Source organism: Anopheles coustani, chromosome 3, assembly GCF_943734705.1.
Source record: "Anopheles coustani chromosome 3, idAnoCousDA_361_x.2, whole genome shotgun sequence".
Lineage (NCBI taxonomy): Eukaryota > Metazoa > Arthropoda > Insecta > Diptera > Culicidae > Anopheles > Anopheles coustani.
In genome coordinates, this window is record NC_071288.1 from 349,038 (window position 1) to 376,939 (window position 27,902).

Below are 27,902 nucleotides of genomic sequence, written 5' to 3' on the forward strand. Positions count from 1 at the left end.
CTTTCCCGCGCTGATTTGTTTTCCGGGGTATCCGTTTCCATGTTTCGCTTTTGCTCCGAACCTCGTTCTCTGTTTTGCGATGTAAAGGTGAAACTTAACTGGCCATCTTCATGTTGTGCCGAAGTGGCTTTGCTGTGTTCACTGCCTCCAACCAAAATGTATGTCTCATCGACTCGAAATCCAACTTGGGCTTGGATGTAATAATCTTTGCGTTCGCAATTGAATGCTTTGATTAATGTTTTTATCGATTTCATTTTAGGTTCTCCAGTCATCCACGTGGTTGGTATGTGTCGCGCTTTTGCTCTCCAAAGCATCAGCCGTGGTAAACAATGCGAATCAATCGAATCACGAAGCACAACGTCGAGAAGCGCCGCTGTCGGACTCTTATGGTCCTCCGCTTCCCACGGGCCCTGAACTTCCTGCACCAGTATACGGAGTTCCTGCTGTAGCCAACTATCCACCTCCTCCACCGGATATACCGCCACCTGCGCCGCCAGTCCAGGTGCCGCACAAAGAGTACGGTGTTCCGGTGCAAAATTATGGGCCTCCGCATGTTAACATCGAGTACGGACCACCACCAGCCCCAGCACCAAAGCCAGTCTTCAATTCACATCCCAAACCTCAGTACCACCATGGCCCTCCACAACAGCACCACCCGAAAAAGTCATCATCCTTCCTGGAGCAGCTGTTCTCGACGTTTGGATTCGGCGGTGGTAGCGACAGCCATCATCAACACCATCCACCGAAACCGATTTACGGCCCTCCGGGGCCCGTCTACGGACCTCCCTCGGGACCTAAACCAGTCTACGGCCCACCTTTGCCACCACCTGCACCGGTCTATGGACCACCGGTGCACCAACAAGCTCCACCGAAACCGTCTTATGGTGCCCCGAGACCCGCCTATGGTCCACCACCACAATCCAGCTCCTTCTCGGTTCAGTCGGCCAGTTTTGGTCACCACCATTTAGGAGCTTCCGTTCATGCTCCACCGACTCCTCCCGAGATCAAGTGTGACGGCTGGAAACCCATCGCTGGTCCCGTCGTTCAACCGGAGGTACACGCTCCAGAATCCTCCTACGGGCCTCCACCGAGTGGAGATTTTTTGGGAAATCATAACCACCAGCACGATTCTGCTGGGGCTAGCCTTGACGTGAGTGACATTGGACTGCAACTGCCGAAACTTGAACATGGCCCTGTTTTCAACGCCCATTCGGAGCACCATTCCAGTTTGGAAGTTCCTAAGGGTAACAGTTTCGAGGTAAGAAAGCTACTGATCAAATTGAAAATGAGTCCTCCAAACTTTTGAATGTCGATAATCAATAACAGTATTCAGTTCATGCAACAGATATCATGCAATGTTACTTTATTTATTGCGTTTCAGGTTCATTCGAATTTCATTAGCGACTCTTATGGAGCACCGCCGGCGGATTCGTTCCTTCCTGGCAGCTACAAGCCTTCATTCTCCAAGCCTTCAGTCCCTCTGCCGCCTCCACCATCGCCACAAAAACTTCACTTCGCACCGACCCAACACTACGGACCCCCGCAACGCCACCCAGGGCTTGGTATCTCACACGGCAGCGTGAGCGGAAATTTGAAACCATGGCCAGTGGCTGGATCGCCTCCCCGTCATCCGATTGCCTACCGGCCACCCGTACCACAGGGTCTCATAGAGTCGATCGGACATGCCGTGGAGCATGAGGAGAACTTTGGAACCAAACCAGCTTACTCCGGCGATGTCTATCTTCCGCCTCCAACGCGCGATGCTACTCACGGTGGATCGTCTAGCTCGGAACTGAATGCTCTTCCATCGGAACAGCCAGCCAAACCCTTCCTCACACAACATCAACTACCACCCTCGGCCCAAGCCTTCGTTCAAGAGCCACGCTTCCATTCGCAGGATATCGTGGCAGTGTCAAACGATTGCGGTCACGGGCCCACCTCGGTTGACGTACAGCAGTCAGTTCAAACCAACCAGCTCTCGATCGTCGGTCCATCTGCCACAGCCAGCTACTCGGCCGACTACAGCAATTCCAACTCTGTCGAGGGTCATTACGATATATCCGCCTCTGGTGGTCACGTTCACACTTCCAGCCTACCAGGACTCGATAGTGGCATTGGAGGATTAGAGCTGATCTCGGCACAAAAGTCCCAAAGCTTGACCATTCCCGTGCAAGGACAGCACGGCGCCTACCATCTGCAGTTTCAGTCAGCTGATCCACAAGGAGCTGGCTCCGCTCCACACGAGCAGATCCTCTCGGAAGGTCTGCTTCAATCGATATTGAGTGCTATCGAGCAGCCCCAGCAGCATCGATCGTCGGGCGAACCCGATTCGTATGATCCTAATATCGACCATAGTGAAGTGTCGGTGTTCCTGAAAAGCCCTGAAGGTCAGAAAACGCTACAAGATCACCCTAATGGGCACGTCGGCCATAGAAGATAAAACCAGCAATTAAGAATCTCGATCCTGGCGAGAACCATTCCTGAACCATCCAAATGGATTAACTTATTTCATCCCACTAAAATTCCTCGAGAACGCCTCCGATTACGTGAGATTGCAACGCCTCGAATAAATTATTTCTCCATTCCATCGAGCGATCAATCAATCGATCGGTGTCGGCGATTGATCTAACCGTGTTAAATTATCAATTAAACATTTCCGTCACCTTATCCGCCACGGTCGATCGCGCAGCACGTGTGGACAGGCTACGTGCCTTTCATTAGCATGTCGGCAATGGAGCGTGAGATTGCGACAGTACATTAAACAAGCTAAAGCTGGTGTCACAAGGCTCTTGGGCTGCACGGATGCTCGAAAGAAGAAAAATAAATGAGGAAGGAAAAAACAAGCACGGTAGAAAAAGAAAAAGAAATTGATGCGAGTATGTTGCAGTCATGAGCATATGTAGACCGGCATTGTAATTAAGTATTTAATTATTTTATCAGCTGTTGGACAACGCGTTGTTTTACGGCTGTACCGTTTGTATGGGCTTTGGATGTATGAGCGAATGTCAGTATGACTTTACGTGTGCCTGTGTGAACCTGTACGGTAATCGTGTTTTTCCGTATGCTATGCGGAACGAAATGTAAACTATTTGTGGATATAAAACCGTAAATTAATCGGGTAGCATAGTCTGCACAGATTTTTACTCACGTAACACCGAAAGATGAAAACTGAAATTGTGACAACCAAAGGTAAGCTAGTCGAATAGCATGGTAATCTTCTTCTTCTTAGCTTGTGATACTGTAAGGTAGTATTGGAAAAAGCTACAATTCACTACCAAGTGCCGATTGGTAATTTTTGTTTCGTTTATAATATTATGCATAGGCGTTAAGAGCCAACAATAATTTTGAAATTTTGTACCGATTGAAAACGGTTGGAACGGACCGGAAATGGAATGGCACAACCGAGGGGTATGATTGGGGAAAGAACAGAGCGGAAAGAATAAATTCACCAGTCCTGTGTTTTCGTTGCCGACCTGCTACGAATTGATAATCGAAGCGAACGAGAGAAACCCGTTGAATAAATTATTCAGAAGAACGGAATTTCGAATGCTTGTTTTTTCAACGTTTGAACTCAAATTTCCATCGTTTTACAGATTTTCTTCAATTTTCCTGTTTTGTTATTTGTGTAGATTTTATCTCAAGCTGTCGAAAACAACATTCGAAATGATTTTAAAATGACTATTTTCATGGGTCTTGCAATAAAAACACCGGTTACCAACAAAGATTATTTATTTTTAAAATAGCAGAATCATGTTTTGAATTTTTCTTTATAAATTCCAATGAATGTTCGTTTGATCTTTTAACACTAAATTGATGTTGAGGTCATAAAATATCATGCTAGTAGGATGATTTTATTATGTATGTATTTTGATATCATTGTTCATTTAGAACATGATCCACAAACCTAATTTAATTGTATGTTAAATCTCATCTAATGTTTTTCTTTTACAATTCTTCGAAAACATTCGTGCAATGAGCAATCGTCATCACAAGCCGTAAAAATAAGATTGAGATTAATTCTTATATTGATTGAAGTTCATATCGGACGCTGTGGCTATCTACATCCAAACCTACTATCCCACTCTTGGCGAAATGTGCAAGATGCAACCGCGACTATTCAACCTATTGCATGATATTCTGATCCAACCGGTTGCGGAAACATAAATGTTGTATCGTTTCTGACGCTTAGTAATACTTTCCTCCTTTTCTTTATTCCCATTCGTTAAGACGGGATCGTTGCATTCCATGGTTTATTCGTCAACTATCGCGGTTGGGACATTGCCACAGAAAGAAAGTGGCGTCTTCTGGACACTAGTGGTTTTGGTTTTTTTTCAATACCACGTTCAACCGCTATGCGGTAAGTAATAGTCCCACGAACAAGATGCCAATCCAATACAGTCCTGGTTGCTTGGAGGGGTTAGCCAGCCTTTCAATATTCATTTACCATAACTGCTTTTCGAGTTTTCACACCACGTTGCGTGACATTTGTTTTAAAAGCGTAAGGCGGAAGTAGTAAACGCCTAATTTACTTGTACTATGACTTTCTTTCCTGAATATAAACCTGCCATAGATCTAAAATAATAACAGTGTTTATGTATGTTTTCTTCCATTATAAAAATATACAACAAATACCGACAATTGAGTACATAAATGACTAACGTTGTCAGTTTACCGCCGAGGCGCGTCGAAGTAAATTCGCACAAATGTGTCTGATAATGTATCCGAAAACGTTGCAATTGTCCGTAGGACACCGTCGATAACTGTGGTTGTCGTTGCCCAGATAAAAAGTATGTTTAAATCCTGTAAACACCTATTACCAACACACATACAGCTTAAGCTTCTCCCTCTTCTTAAGATAATGATCCCATTCGCAAGCAATAAACGTACACCTTCATTACACCCATTTCAATAACCTCACGAATAATTAACGCTCAGTAAAAGCATGATTATCAGTGTTTTGGTATCCCTTCTTAGCCAACCGCATGGAATCCTCACCAACTATTATTTGGACCTTTCGTTGGGAATGCCCAATATCACATGACAGGAAGAGCATGAAACGCCTCCATTCCGATGTTCGGCAATGCCAAAAGATGGACAATCAATGGCGGGAATGCTATGGTGGTCACAAGCAGCGGACAAGCGTTGGTGGTTTTTGCAACGTTTCGTTTTCGTCCTTATGTAGGTTACTTTTTTTTTTTTTTTTAATGTGGCACGACATCCCCTAGTGGGACAAGGCCTCTCTCCGAAGAGAGTTTATGTGACCGAAAGACGGTATATTATAGATCGGTGATCAGCCGTTCGTAATACCGGAGGGTGCCAGACTCGAGATTCGATCCCACACCTGTGGTGTGGTGTTTCCTCGCGCTACCGCTGCGCCATGGGCACCCCCTGTAGGTTACTTTCCTACACGATATTGATGTTGTGTGTTTAGGATGTGGGATTACGAATTTTCAAGTTATTTAAAATACTTGTTACAGCCCCTTGTTTTTTTTAAATTGTGAATAAACTTTAGTATTGACTAGACAATAAACATCTGGTCAAAAATGGTAGACTAAAAAAAGGAGTATGCATCATTGCCAATGATAATTTATGTTGTTCCGTTTAAAACTTGGAATATGGAAACTTTTATTGGAGAGAATCAGTGATTTACAAAGAATAAGTACAGAATGTTAGATCAGATTTCGTGTGTAAAAAATTTTAACTAGAAATTACCCTGACCCGTTCGTGAATTCCTCGAGAAGTAGAAGTGTTCCGTGCCCGTACCACGCGACAGAGTCGCATCCTAGAAAACGTTAAAAAACATTCCCCTGCTTAAGATGGCCTTTGGCTTTCTTCATGGTTTGTTTATTATCATCAAAATTAATGTTGCTTCACGCAGTTAATAATCGTAAAACGTCGAGTTCGCTCGAGCACTCCCTCGGAGTAGGTAAGGTGTGTAAAACCAAGTTCTGGATTTTTTATTTCCATTGCATTCGGTAATAAGTAAAAAATCACCCATTTTGTTGAGAACGTTTCCATCGTATAATTTCGGAGCTTTTTACTAGTTCCTGTACACCATAATGATTTTGTGAGTGCTGGCCCCCGAAGCTGAGCATTTCAACCACAAACGTTCTACGACTTTTGGTCACGTTCCTGTGCAGACCAGAAGATGATGCGATAAAAAAGCTTTAGTACTCGCAAGAAAGGAAATAATCTCGAAAGTACTTCACGTTAGTATGAATCGTAAAGGATAGCCTGGATGGATAAAGATGAACATTTTTGTGTTTCTATTTTAAATTAAAAGGTTTTGAAACACAACGGGAATGCGTTTCAGTGATGATCATTCCCCAGTGAGCAAACATTAATTATAATTATTTCGAGGAAAGTATAGAAACACGTTTTATATCAAACAACGACAATAACAAACAGACTAGCCATAGCTTGGAACTATAACATACAAGGTCATTTCCATCGTAAATCGTTGTTAAAATCTTTCTCATTCGTCATAGTCATAAATTGTAATTCAAATTTCATTGTGGCTCAGCGCACTCGCAAATATATTCTTGCAAATTATTTCTTTAATATTTTATTGCCGTAAGCACCAATCTGCAGGGACGATCAGATGCGAAGAATAAAAACTCGTTTGGCTAAATGGCGACGTTCCTAAAGCCATGTATGCACGGGGAACCTGGGAAGCATATGACGCCATTTCCACCGGTATCTTCCCGACGCGACGCTGTGTGTATCATCAATCACCCAACTCCCAGTGCCGTATTGTCCAAAAGCGGAATTTGCATCGTTTATTTCATCGTAGCAAAAGGAAAGTTCCGTGCCCTCCATCATTGCCCTACCCTTTCTCGTTCGCTTCACCAACATTTTCTCCTTCACCACAATCGTGATGCAGCTGCGTGCTCAATGTTGCAATATCCAGTAGTTCCGCGAAAGATTCAAGTGCATCATCATCGTCATCATTGGATTGCGAACTGGAAAGAGGTGTCGGAAAGAGCGGCTCGAGTAACCTCTCCTCTAAGCATTTTCCGTCGTTCCTTGGAGGCTGGAATCCCGATGTTGCAATACCTAGGAAAAATGCAAACGCGCTTCTTTTTCTTTTTGCTAAAGTGAGACAAGTCAACAACCGACTCATGCCGGTTACGAGCATCGGTTTCGGCATATTTACCACTATGAAATTGCAAATTCAAGCAATGCCAAAAGGGATCCTGTAAACCACTACACTCTTGCCGTGTAAGTTTTTTGGAGAAAGTGCAACAGGACGCACGGGAAGAGTAAGCTATCGAATTGCCACATGCCGCTACCGTGTGACGGTACCTTCCATAAAAGCCCACGCTCGTGGAATGCTTCTTCATGAATTTTTCCCTTTCATTTTATTCGCTGTTTCATCAATCTGTTGTTGAGGTTTCGGTAGTCGTCGAACTTTCACTTTCTGCTGAGACCACTCAGACATTACGAAACTTCATAATGCTTGGCTGTTTTGAAACAGCCGCGTAAATTTGTTTACCACGAATCTTGTTAAAAAAATTTCAAATGGTCAAACATAGTACAAATTCACTGTCCTTGAAGGCAACACAAAACATACCACTTAAAAATAATCGTAATCAACTAACATGACAAGATCATATAACATAAGAGTTTCACACTTCAAAACACTACAATTGGTCCAATACACCAAAAACTATAGCAAAATTACTCTTTTGCGGCTTTAAGATGAGGCGAGCTAAGTGTGTTTCTTCTTGTGCTACGCAATCAATACTCTTCCCTTTGTGGCATGGCCTGGAGATGTGAGAAAACGGACATCCCATTTTCTACATGGCTTTTTGCAATTTTCTTTTCCTGAGTTATGGAAAGACCTGGCGCAACAGACTGATAGCAAGACAAACTCTTTGCCCCAGGCGGTGCAGACCGTGACGTTCGACACTAGTCGGTCAAGAAGAGCCTGCATTGAAGGCCGGGAACTGCAGCTTATGTTTATTGGCTCTTTTAGCAGACTATTAAAGCCTCATGCCTTGGTCGCTGATCGGAGCGACGAAACGACTAGACGACTATTGGCCGCTTCAGGATCGTTACGTTCAGCTGTGTTCATCATCTCCCTCCTTCCTTCGGTGGAGAGCGTGGCTTAATGCTGCTCGATTTCAATGATTCGATTGAATTACCTCACGGTTGCTGTGAGCTAAAGGTAAGCCTTGCTATCACCCTTCCGGTGTCCTGGTCAACCTGTCGAAATCGCCATCTTACCCGGTCTTTTGTCGGGCTGTTCCGGTGATCATTGCCCCCTGGCCTTCAACCGCTGGCTGTGGATGCCGAGGCGGGGATCTCGTTGCCTCTGGTTCCACAGATACGACATTTGGTCCAATTTGCTACCGTACTTCGGTGACTCCTGCTTGATTTCCACTTCCAAGTTCCGGCTGTTTTAAACAAATAAGATGTGTTTCCCGTCGACGCTTGTTTCACTCTTGTGGCGAAACGCTGAAACAACGTGGCGTCAAAGTAATGCGTTGGAATGGTTAACATTCTGAAAGTTAATGTTATTCACACAATGAATAAAACATCGCAGAATCCTTGACGTGCGAGCAGGCGACGCGTTGCCAGTCGCACCATTTGATGCACGGGACTTATTACATTAGAACGACGTGAAGCAGGAACCGCCACCCATAGAGCCTCCGTCCTTGAGCACTTAGAAGTATTGCAAATGCGAAACCCCGCGTGCACTCCATCCAAAACTTGTGAAATGAGTACAGACAGCATCGTACGCTAAGTTCAGAATCTTCTTTGGTGGTGGCTGTGTGGCATGTGGTGTGTTTGAGGAACAAATTGTGCTTAAATAGTAACATTGGTGCCTTAAAGCTTACATTTAATGACTCTGAAACAGCTCCAGCTAGAAGCAGGACCAGCATTTGCGCTTGGGACTGTTTCCACTTTGGAATTCATACTCCACACGGAAAAATTTCGTAATAGCAGAAAAAGCAGTCCATGGCGTTTGGCCATCATAAACCGTCAAATTGCACTTGTTGCTTCAATATATTTAATATGTTGATCATTAGTGGAGCCACCCGACGGCGTTTTTAAAAATTGCGTAGTTTTAAATTTGGAATGAAAATAAACTTTAAACAACCTTTTTCGTTGTTTTTCTTATATTGACGTGTTTCTATTAACCATATTGTACAAATAGAACGATATAATACAAATGAAGAAAACTAAATTATTATTCAGTTATAAAAATGAATTTTTTATGCTTATTTGCTTACCAAACTAAATGGTATTCTGCACTTAATTGGGAACTATAGGTACCGTCTCTTAAGTATTCTCATCAATCATAGTTTATTAGTCTGGGCAAATTGCGAATGTACCAGTCTATTTATACTCCCTTCTCTTGTGGTCATATAGTTTTTGTTCTGGCTCTAAATGTGTTTTTATAGAATATCCTTTCATACCTAAGTTATCCTTATAGAAGCTACCGTGTGAATCATTTCTCATGTTCAGGGTTACTCAACCTCAACCTACTCAAAAGGAAAGTATTAAATACCGAATTTCTATTAAATACCGAAAGTATTAAATACCGAACCAGATGATGTAAGGAATTAAATAGCCAATACTATGAAATCATCACACGTTCATAATTGCTGACGCACCAATATTGGATTTGGATTTTGGGAAACTCTGATCTGACATGTTGATGCCGATGCTGTTGCTTTCCCAATGATGATAATGATGTTGATCTACGGCGTGCAAGTGGTCAACACTCACTAGCCCCTGTAAGACCCACTAGCGTTTAGAACGGCTGAAAAGAGCAGCACCCTGCAAAGCACCATCAAGTCATGCAAGTGAGCTGAAATATGGCCCGTTTATGAAAATCGACCGGTGGTGAATATATCCCATGCCAATGTTTGCATGTAAAATGGTTCAACTGTCTGGGGCATCGCTACCGTGCGGCCACCAGGGGTCAGATGCTATGAAGGCAATGTAAGACAAGGTGCCTCTCTCGTGCTTGTGTTGACTTTCACTATGTTTAGTCGTGTGCCGGATATAGAACAGACACGGCGTGGTCAAGGGCCGAGATGCTGGAGTCGGCGGGACGTAGGTTCGGGACGATGAATGTGCGGTGAACATTGCAGTTCATCGCATGTTCGTTGCATACCAAAAACCTACTGTAAAAGTGCATCCTGCTGGAGCGGTTGGTGGAGATGGTAACTTTTACAAATAAGCGGTAAATAGGTAAATTTTATGGTCATTTTGGTTTCCAACATGGATCCATTGGAGCGTCAAACCAAGTGCAAAGCAAAAGGGGTTAATGTTGGGAGCAGTTGCAGACGGAATCTTTCTACATATACTACCAAATTTATTTCACCGACCGTCCGGCAATACATCAAAATGTCTGTCCATGGAATGAGATAGAGTGCAAATTTCTTAAGTCAAAAGCAATTCAATCTAAGGGATAGAAAATTGATCTCAAAAAATTGATTTGTTCTTTAGCCATAAATTTCGATTAGCATATTAATATACCATGCTTACAAATGTGTTAGATTGCTGGCTGGTCTAATGTTCTGCACCTTCATAGATAAACATAACTGAACGTCAATTAGCTGCTTTGAATATTGCGGTCTTTATGGTACACTAGGTACGTATTAACAGATTTCCTCCAACAATTATCCGCTGCCGATTAACATTTGCTTCGTTCATTTCAACGATTTTCAACCTAGCCTGCTATTTGAGGAAAATTATGCAACATTGACACTAATTACTCATCGATTTACCAATCCCCCTGTAATTAGGAAATCATTGGTTATTATTTAAAACGGAACGATTGCAACTATAAAGAGCATCATAATACTGTTAACGTAGAAGTATGAAGAAAATAATATTTAAATTTGTACATAAATAACTTCAAAAACATTGTTTTGAGGGTTGTCACTTGGCACCAAATATCATGTGAGGGGCTATGACCCTTCACTTTTATTATATCAAAATTACGCTGCAATACAAAATACAAATAAGCCCCCTGACGATGGTCGCGACATTACTCGCTGTCGACCTAGCAGCAATGATGTCACACGAATCCGATCTGCCACTGATCCCATTATCGGTCGGTCTGAGGTCGTGTATCCTCCAGGCGGGACCTCGTCCTCATCGGCGTCGCATCCTGGATCGCATTTCCGTCGATTTCAGATCGCATGCAAAACGTCAACCGTCAAATAAATCACCTTCCGTTCCAATAAGTTGTACCCTCGGGAAGCATCGAAACCGAAGGCATGCGCATGGTTGCAGCTTACAGCGACCCGTTCCCCGAAGGGTGTCGGTTGACACTGTGCCCAGGGTGGACGTAATTCAAAATTTATTGCCACCTTTTTACCACCCCACGCCACCTACATGTAACGGGATAGGGGCTTTTTACCGTCACCGACAGCGACTCTAGGACTTCCGGAAGATCAGACGGTAAGTCGCCAGGGTTCCGGAGAACTTTTCTTTCTCTCCCAAATGGACAAACAAAATGTCGAGTACAACAACGGCCACTCCCGATTGTAAAACAACGTTCGACATTGTCCAAACGGTCCCCCTAACCAACATCATCAATTCGGGCAGCACGAGCAGCAGTCGGGATGAATGAATTAGCATATTATTGTCGCCGCACGGGGTGCTCCTGGCGTTGATGGATTACCTACAGGCCCTTCGTTTGCGGTGTACGCTGCATCAAATTGGCTACGGTACCTGGTTTGCACGCGTCCTGGTGCGGGTTAGCGAAACCGCCCTCGGCAGGCGCACTAGTAAAGGGAATAATTTATTTCAATCAGTGTCTCGTGGTTAATAACGATAGGCTTACACTTCTGCGTTTTTAAGCCACAACAGAAAACCAGGCTCAGTTCAAATAGCTCAAACAGAGTTGTCGCTTTTCCGTTTTCTATAGCTTTGCAACCCGTTACCCATGGGCCACCATATGCTCGACGTAGATGAAGTCATCATAGGATTAACTAACGGGAACGTTATTTATCCATCAGTCAAGCGCTTAATGAAAGGTGCATGTTTCCAATTCACGTACTGGTGTTATAATATGTGCTGCTGTCACAGGGAGCCCCATTTCGTGATATATAATTTTGAACCTTTCATTAAAATTGTTAAATTTCTAGCATAGCCAGTAAACCATATCTTTTTTCACAGAAGTCTAGTGGATAATATCAGCGTTTCTTTTCTGGTTATTTACTAAGTAAAGAAAATAATGGGCATAATATACTCTTACGTTTCCATTGAAATAATTCCATCGCAACTCAGTTTCACATTTATTTATCATTTGTTTCATAATTCATTTATATGGTGGCCGCTTTTAACATAATTCTGCCAGTCTTCAGCTAAACAATGACTCCTCGTGCTTTAAATAGTACATCTTTAAATAGTACAACTTTATTCAATCCTAAATGGCCTTCGTCCTCCGCTTCCACCCTAACAGTCCTCCAGACCAAGACTTTCTCCCATCAAACACTCGTTCCACTTCAATCATCGATTATCGCTTACACCCACGGCTTGTTCATTAATCATTTCCAACACCGATGCTATCGGCGTTTGAATGTGACCCTTTCTGAATAATTAATTCCGTCCACTTACGATCCTTCGCTATCGGTTCCATCTGGTTCTGATCGAGCGAGTGCTGGTGATAAAATGGACTGTGGAAAGTAGTTTAATTTAAACCTTCAAGTCGATACTCGGCGAATTCGTCAACGATGAGACGGTTCTTTGTGGCGACCAATTTCGTGGAAACCATCCGTCCTATCTACTATTGGACCAAAGCGGTTGGATTGATTTCCTTCACGGCAGATTTCGAAAGAAAGACAATACGACGCAACTTCAAGGATGTTTTGATATTTGTCGTTTTCCTGTTCCTCAACGGGTTCCTTGCAGTTACCGCCGGAATCAAGCCAAGCGATGGAAATCCGACCTACTTCAACTCGCCACTTATCGAATTCATTCTTAACCTGTTCCTTACGTTGCAGCTCGTTGCGATGATCGGTATTCCGATCGTCAATTACTTCAACGTCGACCGGTACGATCGGTTCATCCGATACATAGTGGATGTTGACGAAGGATTGCATAAACTCGGTCACAGACACGATTACAGTTCTGAATACTTTAACTGTACCATTTATATGGTCGGTTCGGTTGTCCTACAGTTTGGTTGTCTCTCAGGGATGGTTATTTCAAATCCTTTTCGGGTAGATTTTGAAACAGGGGAAAATATAATCGTGCTGATTTCGTTCTTGATGTGCAATATGGTGTACATAACGAGTACTTGCTATTGCTGTGCGTCGCTTTGGGTGGTGGTTTACCGCTACCGAAAATTGAACGAGACCTTCAGGTGAGTGCGTTGGGATACGAATGCCTACTGGAAAAGCATTACTTTTTGCTTACCATCGCCTACACTTCTTCAGCTCTTATTTTCATACCAATCGCCAGTCGAAGAAGCAACTTCTGCTAATATCGGAAAAGGAGACGATCAAAACTATTGCTCTACTCTACTCGAAGCTTGGTGCGGCTGTCCAGATGTACAACAAATGCTTCTTTATTCACATTTTTTATGTTTTGGGTAGTGCATTCGGTTTAAATCTAGTCTGTTTCTTCACCATGATCCACTTATTTCTTATGCGTGGAGATAAGTTCGATCACATCGACCCAATCATAACCTCCCAAATTTTTCTTAGCGTTTTCTATATGCTAGTCGTCCTCCAAATCATGTTTGCTGGAAATTTGATGCACAAGCGGGTAAGATATCTAGTTCTTTATTCTGACTAAATGAAATCCCTTCGATCTCTTACGTTACGGTCTGTTTAGGCAAAGCACACAGCTGTACTGCTGCATAAAGTTGTCGTTTATAACGATTGCAGTTCAACCGTGCTGGAACAGGTGGGATAATCAAATCTCCTCTTAATCCGATTGAAGTAAGCCTTTTTCTCCATGAAATTTCTTGTTTCAGTTGATATCCTTTTCCATTCAACTTTCCCATCAAATACCCAAAGCTTCATGTTACTTCTATGATATTGACTGGAAGTTTCTTTTGGGGGTAAATAGTCATCAATTCAATTCCGAATTCCAATTGAACAATATTTCGTCATCGACTACTACTCTGTTTTCTTATGCTTGTCCTCAGATGATATCGTCATTTGCAACATATCTCAACATACTAGTACAATTTGATATAATTCAGGTGAGAGCGGAGCTAGGCAAGATCAATCGAACAATACTGGCATTTGATAAAAACGAATACGTTTGACATGGATTAGTGAATATTGTGCAGCAAAAACACATTTCTCTTGTTAAAAATAAACATCCATACCATGTTGGAACCACTAAAGATTAAATTGATTAGTTTTACGTTGCACGCCGCAATGGCCGCAACAATCAATACCCTCGAATCTCTATGTTCAATGGCGAAGCAATTGTCAACATACTTCCTGTGCAGTCTGTATTGCATCTTACTATACTTGCTTGCCATTCATTTTATTTGCTTTCATTTCTCCCACACTTCATGGTTTTATGATGTCGCTTTCATTAGCTGCATTTGGCATCGTTCCAAAATTGGTCTTCGAAAGAAGATACAGCTCAACAAAAGCACGGAAAGATGAATCGGTATACTATCTGTCCGCTTGCCCCACACACATTGTATAGCTATGTGCAACTGTATCTGCACGGAATAGCTTCTCTTCCATGAATGCTCGTTATGATGGCTTATGTAAAAACTACGATCGGCCAGCCTAATTTCAAAATTTGCATTTAGTAATGTATCCGGGTGTATAATCTCGTACACAAAATAGCATAGCAGTGATAGTGTATCCAATTAAAGTCTTAAGCAGTTTTTTCACTCCTTCTCCAATTCCAGCGTGAAAATCACAATCCTTACGTGACGAAGAGTCGTAGACGAAGCAGTACTCTCTGTGAATTTATCAAGCATACGTTTACAGCTTATCTGATGGTCAGTGTCCGTCCCGTTGACGAATACTATTTCCGACAGCTATTTTCCATGCCAAGATGCTGGACGAGTAGATGTTTCTCTGTGTACCTCAACTGCTCGACCGAAAGGTGACGGCCAATAATCAGCTCACGTACCACCAGAAGGATAATTTTACCTTCGGCGGGCTTCCGTTTTCGAGGATTACATTCGACCACAACCGCTCCACAATGTAGCTTGATTTGCTTGTGTGATTTGGGTCGCTGGCGATGAGACAGAGAAAGATAAATGTGTGAGGGTGTAGAGAGACAGAGAGAGGTACAGAAGGAAAGAGATCTAGGGTAGTGCAATCCGAGCATGAATAATAGATGACGAACTATGAAAACAAGTCTGTACGAGGTTTGACAGGACTGGAATTGGCAAAGCGCATCACAAGTGGTCATGGTCAAGGGCAAGGCGCTGCAAAACGGAGCAGAGCTTCCTTCAGGGAAGCAGCTACGTGATAAATTTCCCGTCGTTTTTCTCGGAATAGGATTGGTCTGGCAGTTTTCCATTAACTTATGCGGATTGCGTTATTTCGACGAGCATCCAGTTAAATGCGAGATACCCTTGGGTGTTCTCGTGAGCGCAAGAAGTTGCCTAGTTAGCGATATTGGAGCATAACTTGAAAGCTTCTGCAAAAGATGTATGCGATTCTGTCACTCACGGCTTGGATTCATCGTTATCTTTAGGGCTTGGAATGGCATACACCCGTTGGCGATTCACATTCTTGAGGCATAAGGCACTCTGATGTGTGCACAGATACACTACACCAGGGGTCGGTACATGTTTCACGAAAACGGCCGACTGATAAAAAACGATTCGAAACCACGGACTTGAAGCTTAAAATGTGATAATACGATATAACACAATTTTTTAATAGGGTTTAGAGTTGTTTAGAGACACACCAACTGTTGCAATGTCATCAGCCAAAAATGGGTAGAGGAACCCTCTTGTTTTTGTCGCATGGTCCACGTCAATGAAAGAATCGTTGGAATTCGTGATAGATCCATAAGAGGTTCTTGAAGATTCATTAACGTTTCGAAAGATTCATTAAGCTTTGAAGATTCGAATCCGCAAAGATTCATGAATCCATCTGAATGAATCTTAGGTGAAAGATTCAGACGAATGAATCTTAAGTGAAAGATTCATACGAATGAATCTCGTCAAACGATTCATTAAGCACTACACTAATAAGGTTCATATATTTTCTAAAATGTAAAGTAAATATGAAGTAAATCGGTGTCTGGGATATTTTAAAACAACGATTAGTTAGCCCCAACAATATCCAAAAATATACAAAATATAGAAGGAAACTGTACGAGGAAGTTTAACTTATCCAATTTAGTATTGGTTTTAGGGTACATGCATAGGATAACCTCATACCTGGACGACCAGGATTGAAATGCTTTTTTAAGTTTAACAAAAATACTCTTATGTGCCGAATAAATTCAGACGGTGGGCCGAACTTTGCCACTCCTGCTGTACACTGACACACACGTAATTGTGCCTGAAAGATACTCGCCTCCAACCATCCATCCATCGGCCGATGCATACAACGGAACTAATGTTTTGATGAACTACTAAATGATGGATGCCTCGCCCAGTGCTGGCATCCATCTTCAGGCTTATCGTGTAATGCATCAGGGACCTTCCGATCTTAAATGTTGATAAATGTCTCTTAGTAATGGGAAATTCTATTCCACTCCATTACATCATGCCATATCATCAAAAGTCTCAATTATTGAAGAATTCAGATGTCAGTGTGATGCATGACAAGAACTTTTATAACTTGAAAGTGTTTATTTTCCGCTGCATGAAATTCTTACACGTATCGGTATAAATCATTTTGTTGAAACATTACTGGCAATAGTAGATAGATCAAATTGCACGAGTATAACGACATGCATAAATAACGTAGATATTACCTGAAATAAAATAAATTCTTTAAAATGTCGTAAACTTCTTGTACAACGCGTGTACTTACCGAAACTAAGTAAGACCACTCGAAATTGAATAACAATATTGACGCTTTTGGTGAATTGTGTTCGAATTGTGTCGATAAAATGGTTAACTGTCTAACCACAGCTTGATCATAGATTCCATAACAAAACACTTTATGGACCATCACAGCCGTTTTTCTAACCTGGTCGCAAAACAGGCGGGATTAGATTTTCTTTCTGCATTACTACTGTGCGCATTCATACCTGGGTTGTTGTAAGGCTGCCTGTAATCACTACCTGAATGATAAATACCAAATAAATGCATCCAAAAACCATATTGTTCATAGCGACCTGATGCGATTCATCCTTGTTCGGTTGTGAAAAGGCGTGGATTATGCCAAAAATAGAAAATAATGTATACCCAAATGCAGATGCCATCATGCAGAGAATCTGTAGTGCGAAACAATTATTGAAAACCAGAAGGCACTCGCTCAATTGTTCATGAAGCTCCCCAAAACATTTCAATGAAGATATGATCACTGTTGTTGCTTCGTTTTTTTTTGATACTGTCCTGCTCGAGAGTGATGTTGAAAACTTAATGCTACAAAAAATAAGCTTCAGTTATGCTCCTTGTTAATGTCATATTATATTCACCATTAATCCGCACCTGAACACCTCATTCAATGCTCGGAACCGTAACAGGATCGATGTTAAGGTCAAACAAACGTAGGAACCAAAGATAGTAAACACTAACGAAGATCGCATGAAAATCAATATTTCCGGATAGGTAAGCGATTGTGATGCGGCATCACGAGCGATAGCAAATGTTACAAACAACATGATAAAGTTAATGAAAATCGGTGCCGTCAAGTAGATGCAGCAAAGAAAGTGATTCAGTTGATGGTTTAAACGACACCCATGCTCCACCAGCACAGTGTCTACATGAGCTAGAGTCTTGAATATCTCAAACATGCGTTGCGCATACATCCTATTGCACAGGGGAATAGCAAGGGAAATGATGAATCCCAGCAACACTGAGCAATAGATTCCCACGTTGAGAAGAATGGAGTCGGAAAAAATGTAGGCACGTCCAACCGATAATGATAACGCGTACACATCTAACAACACTCCCAAGATCATAACTATTTGGTCCTGAATTGTACGCACAAGAACATGCTGTTGGAAGTCAATAGTATTGAGAAAAATTCCAATCAACCTACCGGCGCGATAAACCGGCCGGATCGAATCGAAAATTGAGCCTACTTCGAACCAAAACATTCTCACTAATGCACGAACTAACAAAAGGGCACCTAAAAAGTCCCTCGTGAGTACTAATAGAAATGTTTATAGCATACACAATTATTTATTCACGTTATCGGATAACTTAGACATTAAATAAAGCTGGGATATATGATAAGAGCTGTTTCGACCGATACGAATGAAATATGGACGCAATTACTTCATCTTCATGGTCGCATCAAACTGCAGAAGTATGACCAAGTAAGACGCCAATACTACTATGGACTGTTAAAAAGAGGGATATAAGAATAAAGGTTTAATAACACTAAAAAATGTAATTAACTTGCCTCGAAAATAAATGGCCAATCAATAGCGACTTGCTTAGAACTCAGAACAGCAGTCCGGTAACGAATCTGACGGGAAAAAACCACCATGCAACGCACGAGCTCCGGATTTGATTCATTGTTCATTGCTTTGTGAAGCAGTGTTCCAGTGATCTTGCTCTGGAAAAGAGTTCATCTGTTATCACTTACTAGTAGCCTTTCAAATATAAAAACGAGCCTTACCTGTCGTGCAATCATTCGCGATCTGCTCATAATGAATAGATACATAATTGTGTACAACATACTACCTGCTAGATTGAAGAAAGTAAACATTGTCCGAGAATCGTTGCTGAAGAAGGTTTTGAGTAGTGCAAAAATATTGAATGCACTAAATTGCATCGTCACTAGTATGTTTATGAGAAAAACATCTCCGTATTCGCTATTCATGCAGTCCGTTATCTCATTCAAGTGATAATGTACATAGGCCAGTTTTTGTATTAACCGTCGTTTATCGCGTCCGGGTTGAACTAGATGTTGGTTGAATGGCTTCAAATGTGTCATTTCATTGTTGGAGGTATCAAAATGTAAACTTAAAATCGAATTTAAGTGTACAAATCTGAGTGAAATTAGATACGAAAGTGACAGAAAAAGACAGGTGATTGTGAGGTAGATTAGGTTGAAGTACAGTTCGCCGAATACCATCCTCCAGGATGTGAAGCGTTCCTCAATGTACAAAATTGTATTCACGTTATAGCCAATAACGACGGCGAAGTGTACCACAACGGTACAAAATGTGCCCTTTAGCAGCGTTGCTTTTTGCTCCGCAAGATCCATTGGATGTTTCATAAGCTGAAACTACAACAAATCATTAAATTTCTAGGATTGTACAGGAGATTATATTGTGCACCTTAAGGTCAAGCTGATGTAGTTTTTGAAGGAGATCCACTATCTTTCGCCAATTCCAAGCATGCACTATTGTCACCGCAGATATACCAAACGCACCTCCAACCAGAAGAGCTCGGATCCCGTAGGTGACAATCAGCGATCCGTTGTTCATGACGTCGTATGGAATAGTAGCATGGATGGCCGCAACCACCATGAGTAGCAAATTCATCAGCATAAAATTGATCACTTTTGCTGCACTTAGTTTCACTACACCGTTGACTGGGTCGCCGTAAAATCTGTAAATGGTAACGCCAACAAAACTGCAGATCGCTTCATTATATTCCAACACGTCGAAAATGTGACGAGGCTGCGATCGAGAACTGCCTACTAACTTTCGGTTCAAATACATGTTTAGACTGCTTCTCGTTCATCTAACCACACCCGAATATATGTTGGGATAGCAAATGCTAACGGTTGTTAATGATACTTTAATTACTTCTTTTATTTCCCCAATAAAGTTCGATCCGCTCGACTGCAGGAAATAACTAAAATATCTCCAAACACATCAGTATTCTTTTTGTGTTGGTTAGTTTCGGTCGTGCACAGTCATCATGCTCTTCTATTCCTGGTGGTTGCCAGTACAAGATCATATTCAGTCTTTTTCTCCAATTTGGATATGTGCTAAATTTTTTGGGACTCATGTTCTATCGCTGGAAAAGAGTCGCAGGGATATCATTAACCCTATACAAATGATTGCTTTATTATGCCTAACAGCTGCTAAACTTTACTTTATTCGTCTCACTTTAATCACGGATTCATGGAACCTAATTTTTGTATCCAGTTCGCCTCTTGTAGCCAAAGGTTTGGATTTGCTTCTCAAAATTCCATTCTTTTCACTTTTGTTCATACCGTGGCTGTTTCTCTATCGACGTTCTTTGATTACACAAATATCATTGGATTTAGATTTTTTTGACCTTAAAGTAGGTATCACTGAGCATTGCGAGCATGTCCTTTTCGGGAATATGATCACATTTCATTACAATCTTTGTATCTTTCTTCCCTTTGAAATGAACAAAAGATTGCATCATACAATTACCATCAAAATTTCCAGTTTTACCATCTACTTACATCCATTTGTGCGACAATTTGCTGCGTTGTTCCATTTATTATTTTGATTACGATGCGTGGTTATGAATTTTGGATGAACAACTTTGAGGTGAACACATTTATCGCGTACTCTTGGTCGGGTGGTTTACTCTTCTATACTATGTTCAATCTATTGCTCTATTTCGTGCTATCTCGTGTGAAAGACATCAATCATATTTTGAGGTAATGTATTATTAGATATACTTTTGACTTTGCAAAGGTTTAATGTAACATTATATATGCATTCCAGAAGGATGTTAAATATCGAAAACATGGATTCTACCAAAACAGAAACACTGCAAACGATTCAAATGTTAAGCAAATTACATGATAAACTATGCGACGTGACTAACAACCTTTCCACTTGTTTCGCAATGCCGGTAGAATGATTCATTGTTCGTTCAAGTAGATGATTCAGCGTATTTACAACGCACCTTTATATGTTTAATTGCAGGTCGTTTTCATTATGGTTCATATTTGCATATCGCAGATTTTAGCCACGTTTGCTTTTATTAGGGTGTGTTTCTACCATCATGATCCAGATGAGTTTAAAGACTCGCTGTTTATCTTGACCGGCACGGTTTGCTACTCTTTATTATCAATAGTAAGCATCGGTTTGGCAGGTGAAATGAAAAAATGTAGTGTTATTACGTGGAAGCTAATACACCGTATGATCAACAAAACCACCTCGGTTGAAGTCGAGGATCGTCTTCAGCGTTTATCGGAGCAGATGGGCCATCGTGTACCTCACATCGATTTTCGATTCTTTGACGTTGATTGGGCTTTGTTTGTTAAAGTAAGAGAATGAAAATTTATTGTGATTAAGGTATAGTTAACGTTTTTCAATTTATTTCAGGCATGCAGCGAGTCGGCAACTTACTTAATCATATTAATACAATTTGATTCCAAATAGTACCCAAATCTGCGATTGCTCCTCTAAATATGATGTTTTCATCAAGTTGATGTTTATACTGATAGAAGGTCATAATAAATGGAATATTGGTTCAGTTATATACACAGGAAAAGTCTTAATAATAAAACACACAAAGTTTTATCCACCATGCTTCTACTGTTTCGTCATGAAGCATTAATTACATGATTCAGTTTACATTGAAAATTGAAGAAAGGCGATAACACTCTGCATAACAGCTGTACGCCATTAAAATTTAATTCGCACATAAATGATACTGTTGTTTATTTGAATATCAACTGATAAAGGTATGCAGTACGATGAATGATTTCCTCTTCCATGGCGAATATATGAAATGAAGATTTTTATTTATCAATTAATGAAACGTACAGGTTTCCGCCAACATACGCACACGGTGCTATTAATTAATGGGATACAAATAAAATGGCTGCAGGGCAGCTGCCCTCGAAAAGACCTAAAGGGAAACATTTTGGATTATTTGGAATAAATTGTAGCACACTCATTTACAACTTGATTCATGCAATTAATCTCATCGTTTACGATTCAATTTATTTAATTACGGTTACATAATTAAGCGGAGGGTGCACATCATCAGGAACATAGCTGCACACAGTAGAAGTGGTTCATGGCGATGTTTTGGATATAGCTATTGAGCCTTTATTCCTGTAAATGAACCGTGCGAGGTTTCATCAAACTGTACCAGTATAATCAGATAGGTAACGATAAATCCACATATCTATAAATAAGTTGCAATATTAGAAGACAGAAATTCCAAGACTTTAACTAGCAACTTACACTAAATATTGTTTTCACGTTGAACTCGCAGAACAAACTCTGCAACCTTGGAGCTCGATGGAGCAATTGTTGAGAAAAGCAGAGCAGTTTTGTCTTTAAAATCCTGTCTTTTATTGATAAAATCGCCTTGTTTAAAGTTTGAATTATGGCTTTGTTACCGTTTGCTACGGCCACTCCTGACCTGAAGACATACGTAGTCACGATAACATAAAACGAGGATGTTGCCACCAGTATCGTTGTTAAGCGTTTTTCTTCTACCGTTCCGGTGTAATAACTGTATGCAGCAGCATAGATAACAAAAATACCGAACATGCTCAAGCCAACAATGCAACCGAGGATTTGATTTGCATACACACGGTTTACACGTTCCACAATGCGTACGAGTGCGGCAACATCACCAGCCAGCTCCTCAACAACGTCCATCGGTTCTAATTTTCTTCCCCAACGATTGTTTTGTTCAATACACCACTGGCCCCTTTTCCAATGTCTTTTGAGACAACGGTCAATGTCATTCAGACGAAAGGAAACAAGTCGAGCAGCACAGATAAATTGGAAATTTATTATTAAAAACTGAACGCCAGTGTAAAAGTATGAGAACGCATTTATAACATGATTTTGCAAGGAAAATGACGAAATCAAAGCCATTAAAAGAGAATATAGCGTTCCCACAACAATCATAAGCACAGAGACAATAAGACTTGAAGAGAGCACACGTAGATGGTCCTTGTGTGCTACTTGGTAATTCTTGCGTTGTAGTGATCGGTCGAACTCAAAAAACTCAGCAATGATTGCGCACGTGGTTCTGCGTCGGAAAAAACTGTCCACTGCTAGCACATTGAAAACGATTGCTCCAAACGGAAATAAAAAACTTAATCCACTATTCATTACTGCTGATCCAGTCAGTTTGGATAGCTGCCTATTCTTAGTATTCAAAAATACGCAAAAGCTGTTGCCGACGAAATTGAACAGCAAGGATGCATAGTTCGCTCGAGTGACTTTCATCTGTACGTAAGGTGGCTCGCCTTGTAGCTCAAACACATTGAATCCAAACACTTTCGAGAGGATAAGTACTGGACGAAGGACATCGTAGACATGACGGGGCTGTTCCAACATCGACGCCATAATGAAAACTAATTCATTGTTCGTATGGATAGTCAATTACAAGCATCGCATGAACCAATCAGCCTTCAGAAAAGAGACAAATGAAATACGGCGGAAGAGTAACACGAGTCAATCAACGTTAATGTTGATCAACCCTTCAAGCATAAAATTGGTCGTATTTCCCTATTGACCACGTTTATTTAATATATCCATTGAAAATTGTAAGGCACACTAGAAACAATCATTAATTTGTTTGAAAATCAGGTAATTTTCCTCAACAATAACATAAAAAATAAGAAGATTTTATTTGCATGTTTATTTTGAGATTAATAAAACAGTATTTGTGTGACATTTAAAACAAATTAAGACGTAGTTAAGTGTTTTAATCTGGCAATCGTCTTCAGTTAATTTCAAGACAAGTTTTCTACTGCAAACTCATGAAATGCTCATGTGAAATAATAATTTTTATCTTTATTAATTTTACAAATACACTGAAAAGGCATCGTTTGACGTACGCGAACACCCATTTAACTTTTTCGCTCAAACCGATGTGACTGTCAGCAACGGCTAGCAAGCCGCAGTTTTCTCTCTTCGCAGTTGAGCGAAAAAGTTAAATGGGTGTTCGCGTACGTCAAACGATGCCTTTTAGTGTATTGTACTATACATAATATACACCCTGTTTTCATCGTTTCGTTCGCCTTCGTAAAATGTCATCGATTCATCGTGTCAAAAGTGACTTCATTCGCTTATCAATCCATCGAATCATTTGTCTTGCCCGACGGACTTGCGATCACCAAGAAAATACAAGTGTCCCATCAGAATCGTTCCATAGTGATAACGGTGATGCTCGTATTTTGCTTCGGTGCTTGGAAATGTTTGTGTTTTGAATCTTCACTCTCGGACTTCTATCTGCTATGCCCGCACTAGCGAGTATATTTTTGTGTGACCTTTGCCATCATACGAACTGATAGTACCTTTGGGAAACGATTGCTAAGGCTCCGCTCCGTGCTTAACGGTCGATTGTGCTGTTTATTTGTGAGTGAGAAGTGAAAGTGAAACGTTCTTTTGTTAATTAAGCCAATACTCCGATCTTATTTTGGGCGTGTAAGGATGCAAGGCCTTATTTCTCGGCAAGTGTTGCGAACGGCACGCAACGGAGTACCGTCTTTGGTCGCACCATTATCACGAGCGTTTTCGTCCAATAAAACAACGAGTAAGACGGCTCTCTACGAGTTTCATCAAAAACATGGGGGAAAGTTAGTCGATTTCGCTGGATATTTGTTGCCGGTGCAATATAATGACCAGAGCATTATTAAGTCACATCTGTACACACGCGAGATCGGATCGATCTTTGACGTTTCACACATGCTGCAAACCTACCTGAGAGGTACGTAATCTGTCACAAAGTAAAACATTCTTCAAACAAATACAATTTCCAATCTTTTCGTTACAGGAAAAGACGTCATCCGATGCTTTGAGACTATCTGCACTGCGGACGTCAAAGGATTGCGCAATGGAAGTGGAACGCTTACGGTTTTTACCAACAGTTCCGGAGGAATTATAGACGATCTGATCGTGAACCGTGTGGCTGATGATGTGCTGTATGTGGTATCAAATGCCTCGCGGAAAGAGGTAGACATGGCGAACATTAGTGACGCGGTATCCTCGTGCAAGGCGAAAGGAATGGACGTGTCGGTCGAATTCTTATCCTCCGATGACCAGTCTTTACTCGCTGTTCAAGGACCTAGCGCTGTAGCGACTCTGCAAAAATTGTGCACGAAGGACTTGTCTCGACTGTTTTTCATGAACAGCACTACGGATTCAATTGCAGGAGTAGACAATTGTCGTATAACACGCTGCGGCTACACAGGGGAAGATGGTGTTGAAATATCGATTCCATCTGCGAATGCTGCAGATATTGCAACTGCATTGCTCGACCCTAGCTATGGAAATCTCAAACTGGCTGGATTAGGCGCGAGAGATTCCCTGAGGGTAGAGGCTGGACTCTGTTTGTACGGAAACGACATCGACGAGACAACAACACCAGTAGAAGCTAATCTATTGTGGTTGGTTGCCAAGACCCGTCGAAGTGAGAATAATTTTCCAGGCAGCGACAAAATCAATGCTCAGATAAAAAACGGCGTCACTCGCCGAAGAGTTGGCTTTAAGATGGACTCGGGAGCCGCACCAGCCCGACAACATGTGGAAATTTACAACAACGAGCAACAGAAGGTCGGCGAAATAACCAGCGGCTGCCCCAGCCCATGCCTACAGCAAAACATTGCAATGGGTTACATTCGGGAGGAATATAAAAAACCCGGGACCGAAATAACGCTGAAAGTACGCGATAAGCATTACCACAGCAGCGTCGTGAAGATGCCTTTCGTTGCGACACACTATTATCAACCGCCGAAGTAGAGGGAGCTATTGCACGAAGCGATCGAACAGCGATGAATAAACAACACAGTTTTGAATGAGGCGACTTTTATTCTTGTTTTTCTTACGTTTCATTTAATCATATTACAACGATAACCAAAGTTGAGATAAACTCTTCATGAATGTGTTAGAAGCCACTTGAATAAAACTGAATTAGAATTATCAAGTAAGATACGATTGCTCCGACGATCTGTATAGAAATAGAATTCTGTTCAACAACCAGTCTTTTATTTCTTCGGTAGCAACTATATACTTACGGAGAATGCAAGTTTCCAGTTCAAATCCATTGGCCCGAAATATAAGGTTGGAATGGGTTTTGAATTGAAAAAAAACAGAACTACTTTGAATGTACTTTTTAAATTTTAGTTCCTTTGTGTTGAGGAGAAGATGAAACGCCTTGATCAATTGATCAACCTTGGAAATAAAAAAGAGAATTAATTACATATATGCTAGCTTTTGTACATTTTGTTACCTCGTGCCTGATGCCAACAGAGAGATAGATGAGATAGAAAAATGACAGTAGGTATATTAAACTTGTAAAGGACATGATTATGATAAAATTCAGCATATCAAAGTTGGACGTTACTATTGAACGGTACATTGCAAAGAGAGCCAACGTGGGTGAGGGTATGTTTGATGTGCACATGAGTATAAGTTGGACGAAGTAAGCCTTGTTGATAAGGTGTACAGCCGACTGTAGATCTTCCAACATGTCCAGAATTGCAAGAAACAAAGTAATATTCGATGAAGGATGAATGACCTTGCCCATCATGATCTCGTTTAAGAAAAGCGGCGACTTCCAGGCAAGAAAGTTTATCTCAAAAAAGCACCGAAGATGTCGAAACCGCAGGGTGGCTAAATAAGTCAAAACTACCATTTGACATAGACTGGAGATGAGTACAATCACAAAAATTGTCATCTGAACCACGGTGGCGACTTGTAGTATTGGATTTGAGTAGTTGGAAAGTATCGCCGCTACAAAAGCACTGGTGCAAATGAGTACAAGCATAGATCCTATTAAGGTTCCTCGGAGAATTTGTCGCTTCTGTTTCCAATGATCCACGAGTGCACCATACGTCATCATGCGGTTGTCGAAACGTTCAAAACATTTTAAAATGCCCCATATTAGTTTACCATTCATGGCATTGCTTATGGACACCGTGATTGCACCAGCACCGGTAACCGTAATAAGGAAGCTCATTCCGTGGTGCAAGTAAGTATCATCATCATTTTCACTCAAGAACATCTGAAGCAGGTTGCCGCCTACAGCAAGCGATATTAAGGTAATAATCTGAATCACAAAGGTGACAAAACTTCGCCACGCGACGTAAAATTCCCCTGTCCTTTGGTCAAGGCATATGAAAAGCTCTCCAAACAACTTCAAAGCAGCGATATGTATATTTATCACGTCGTAGATGTCCTGATGACTTTGGTAAAACTGAACGAACCGCCTTACGCCGTCCATTGCCAGCAAGCTATAATCACTTGCCATGTGTTCGAGTACTGAAAACTAACCTTGATATCATTTAGTAGTTTTATTCCTTCTTTACATTCCGCATGGATGTATATCAATTTGATTATTCTGCCACACATCACATTTAACAGTGATCGCTTCAGTTTTAATTAAAAGATGATTTAATTTGATTCCCGCTGCAGGATTAATTACCTTTACACATGTGCATGTGTAGATAACATCACGATATCCTTCGTAGATAAACTTTGACGCACACGTATCAAGAATGTGTCGTTTCGTGGCTTCGTGTGACATGATAGTGACCTTTTTTATTTGCTATTGTGTCAAGAATGTGCTCTTGCATAATTAACTGGAAAGAACACACACACGTTCGATGGCACAGGTGATAATTTGAGAAAATTTAGACAACCCAACTTATCTGTTGAATTAATCCGAAAATTAAGAAATTGATCCCATAAATCATATGAAATCTTCACGTTCAAAATCTCACCCTATCTTTGACGCGTTGTCACTCTCTTTTATTCGTGCACGATGAGATATAAATTACAATGTTGCATTTATCACAAGACAACTAAAATAATAAACATTTAATAGCGGAAGTGGAAATATTAAACATTTAATAGCATCAACCGTTTCAGGTTTCGGTGGTTTTGGGGGAGCTGGTAAGAGT

The 27,902-nt window shown here is 41.2% G+C and overlaps 5 protein-coding genes and 1 pseudogene across 6 annotated transcripts; 4 read left to right on the top strand and 2 right to left on the bottom strand.

The window, feature by feature from the left end:
* Window positions 1–235: 235 nt before the first annotated feature.
* LOC131259932 (uncharacterized) lies at window positions 236–2,440 on the top strand. The gene is given in 2 exon segments (XM_058261547.1): window positions 236–1,258; window positions 1,382–2,440. Coding segments are annotated over 2 exon segments (2,082 nt in total).
* A 10,261-nt stretch (window positions 2,441–12,701) lies between these two features.
* LOC131259933 (uncharacterized) lies at window positions 12,702–14,245 on the top strand. Its single transcript, XM_058261548.1, has 5 exons — window positions 12,702–13,333; window positions 13,407–13,737; window positions 13,807–13,878; window positions 13,949–14,035; window positions 14,123–14,245. The coding sequence occupies exons 1-5, from the start codon at window positions 12,702–12,704 to the stop codon at window positions 14,243–14,245; spliced, it is 1,245 nt and encodes a 414-aa protein (XP_058117531.1).
* A 1,377-nt stretch (window positions 14,246–15,622) lies between these two features.
* On the bottom strand, window positions 15,623–18,180 carry LOC131259943 (uncharacterized; annotated as a pseudogene).
* A 1,918-nt stretch (window positions 18,181–20,098) lies between these two features.
* LOC131259948 (uncharacterized) lies at window positions 20,099–21,408 on the top strand. The gene is made up of 5 exons (XM_058261564.1): window positions 20,099–20,329; window positions 20,428–20,678; window positions 20,746–20,875; window positions 20,950–21,291; window positions 21,352–21,408. Exons 1-5 carry the CDS (start codon window positions 20,099–20,101, stop codon window positions 21,406–21,408), a joined length of 1,011 nt encoding a protein of 336 aa, XP_058117547.1.
* A 637-nt stretch (window positions 21,409–22,045) lies between these two features.
* LOC131259953 (uncharacterized) lies at window positions 22,046–23,343 on the bottom strand. The gene is made up of 2 exons (XM_058261568.1): window positions 22,222–23,343; window positions 22,046–22,162 (listed from the first exon to the last, which is right to left on the bottom strand). The coding sequence occupies exons 1-2, from the start codon at window positions 23,341–23,343 to the stop codon at window positions 22,073–22,075; spliced, it is 1,212 nt and encodes a 403-aa protein (XP_058117551.1). The 3' UTR covers window positions 22,046–22,072.
* A 745-nt stretch (window positions 23,344–24,088) lies between these two features.
* LOC131271869 (aminomethyltransferase, mitochondrial) lies at window positions 24,089–26,153 on the top strand. 2 transcript variants are annotated; one of them, XM_058273431.1, is made up of 3 exons: window positions 24,089–24,357; window positions 24,432–24,709; window positions 24,776–26,153. In XM_058273431.1, exons 2-3 carry the CDS (start codon window positions 24,433–24,435, stop codon window positions 25,738–25,740), a joined length of 1,242 nt encoding a protein of 413 aa, XP_058129414.1. In that variant the 5' UTR covers window positions 24,089–24,357; window position 24,432; the 3' UTR covers window positions 25,741–26,153. The 2 variants fall into 2 exon arrangements, with proteins under 2 accessions (XP_058129414.1, XP_058129413.1); XM_058273430.1 differs by having other exon boundaries at window positions 24,089–24,709.
* The last annotated feature ends 1,749 nt before the right edge of the window (window positions 26,154–27,902 follow it).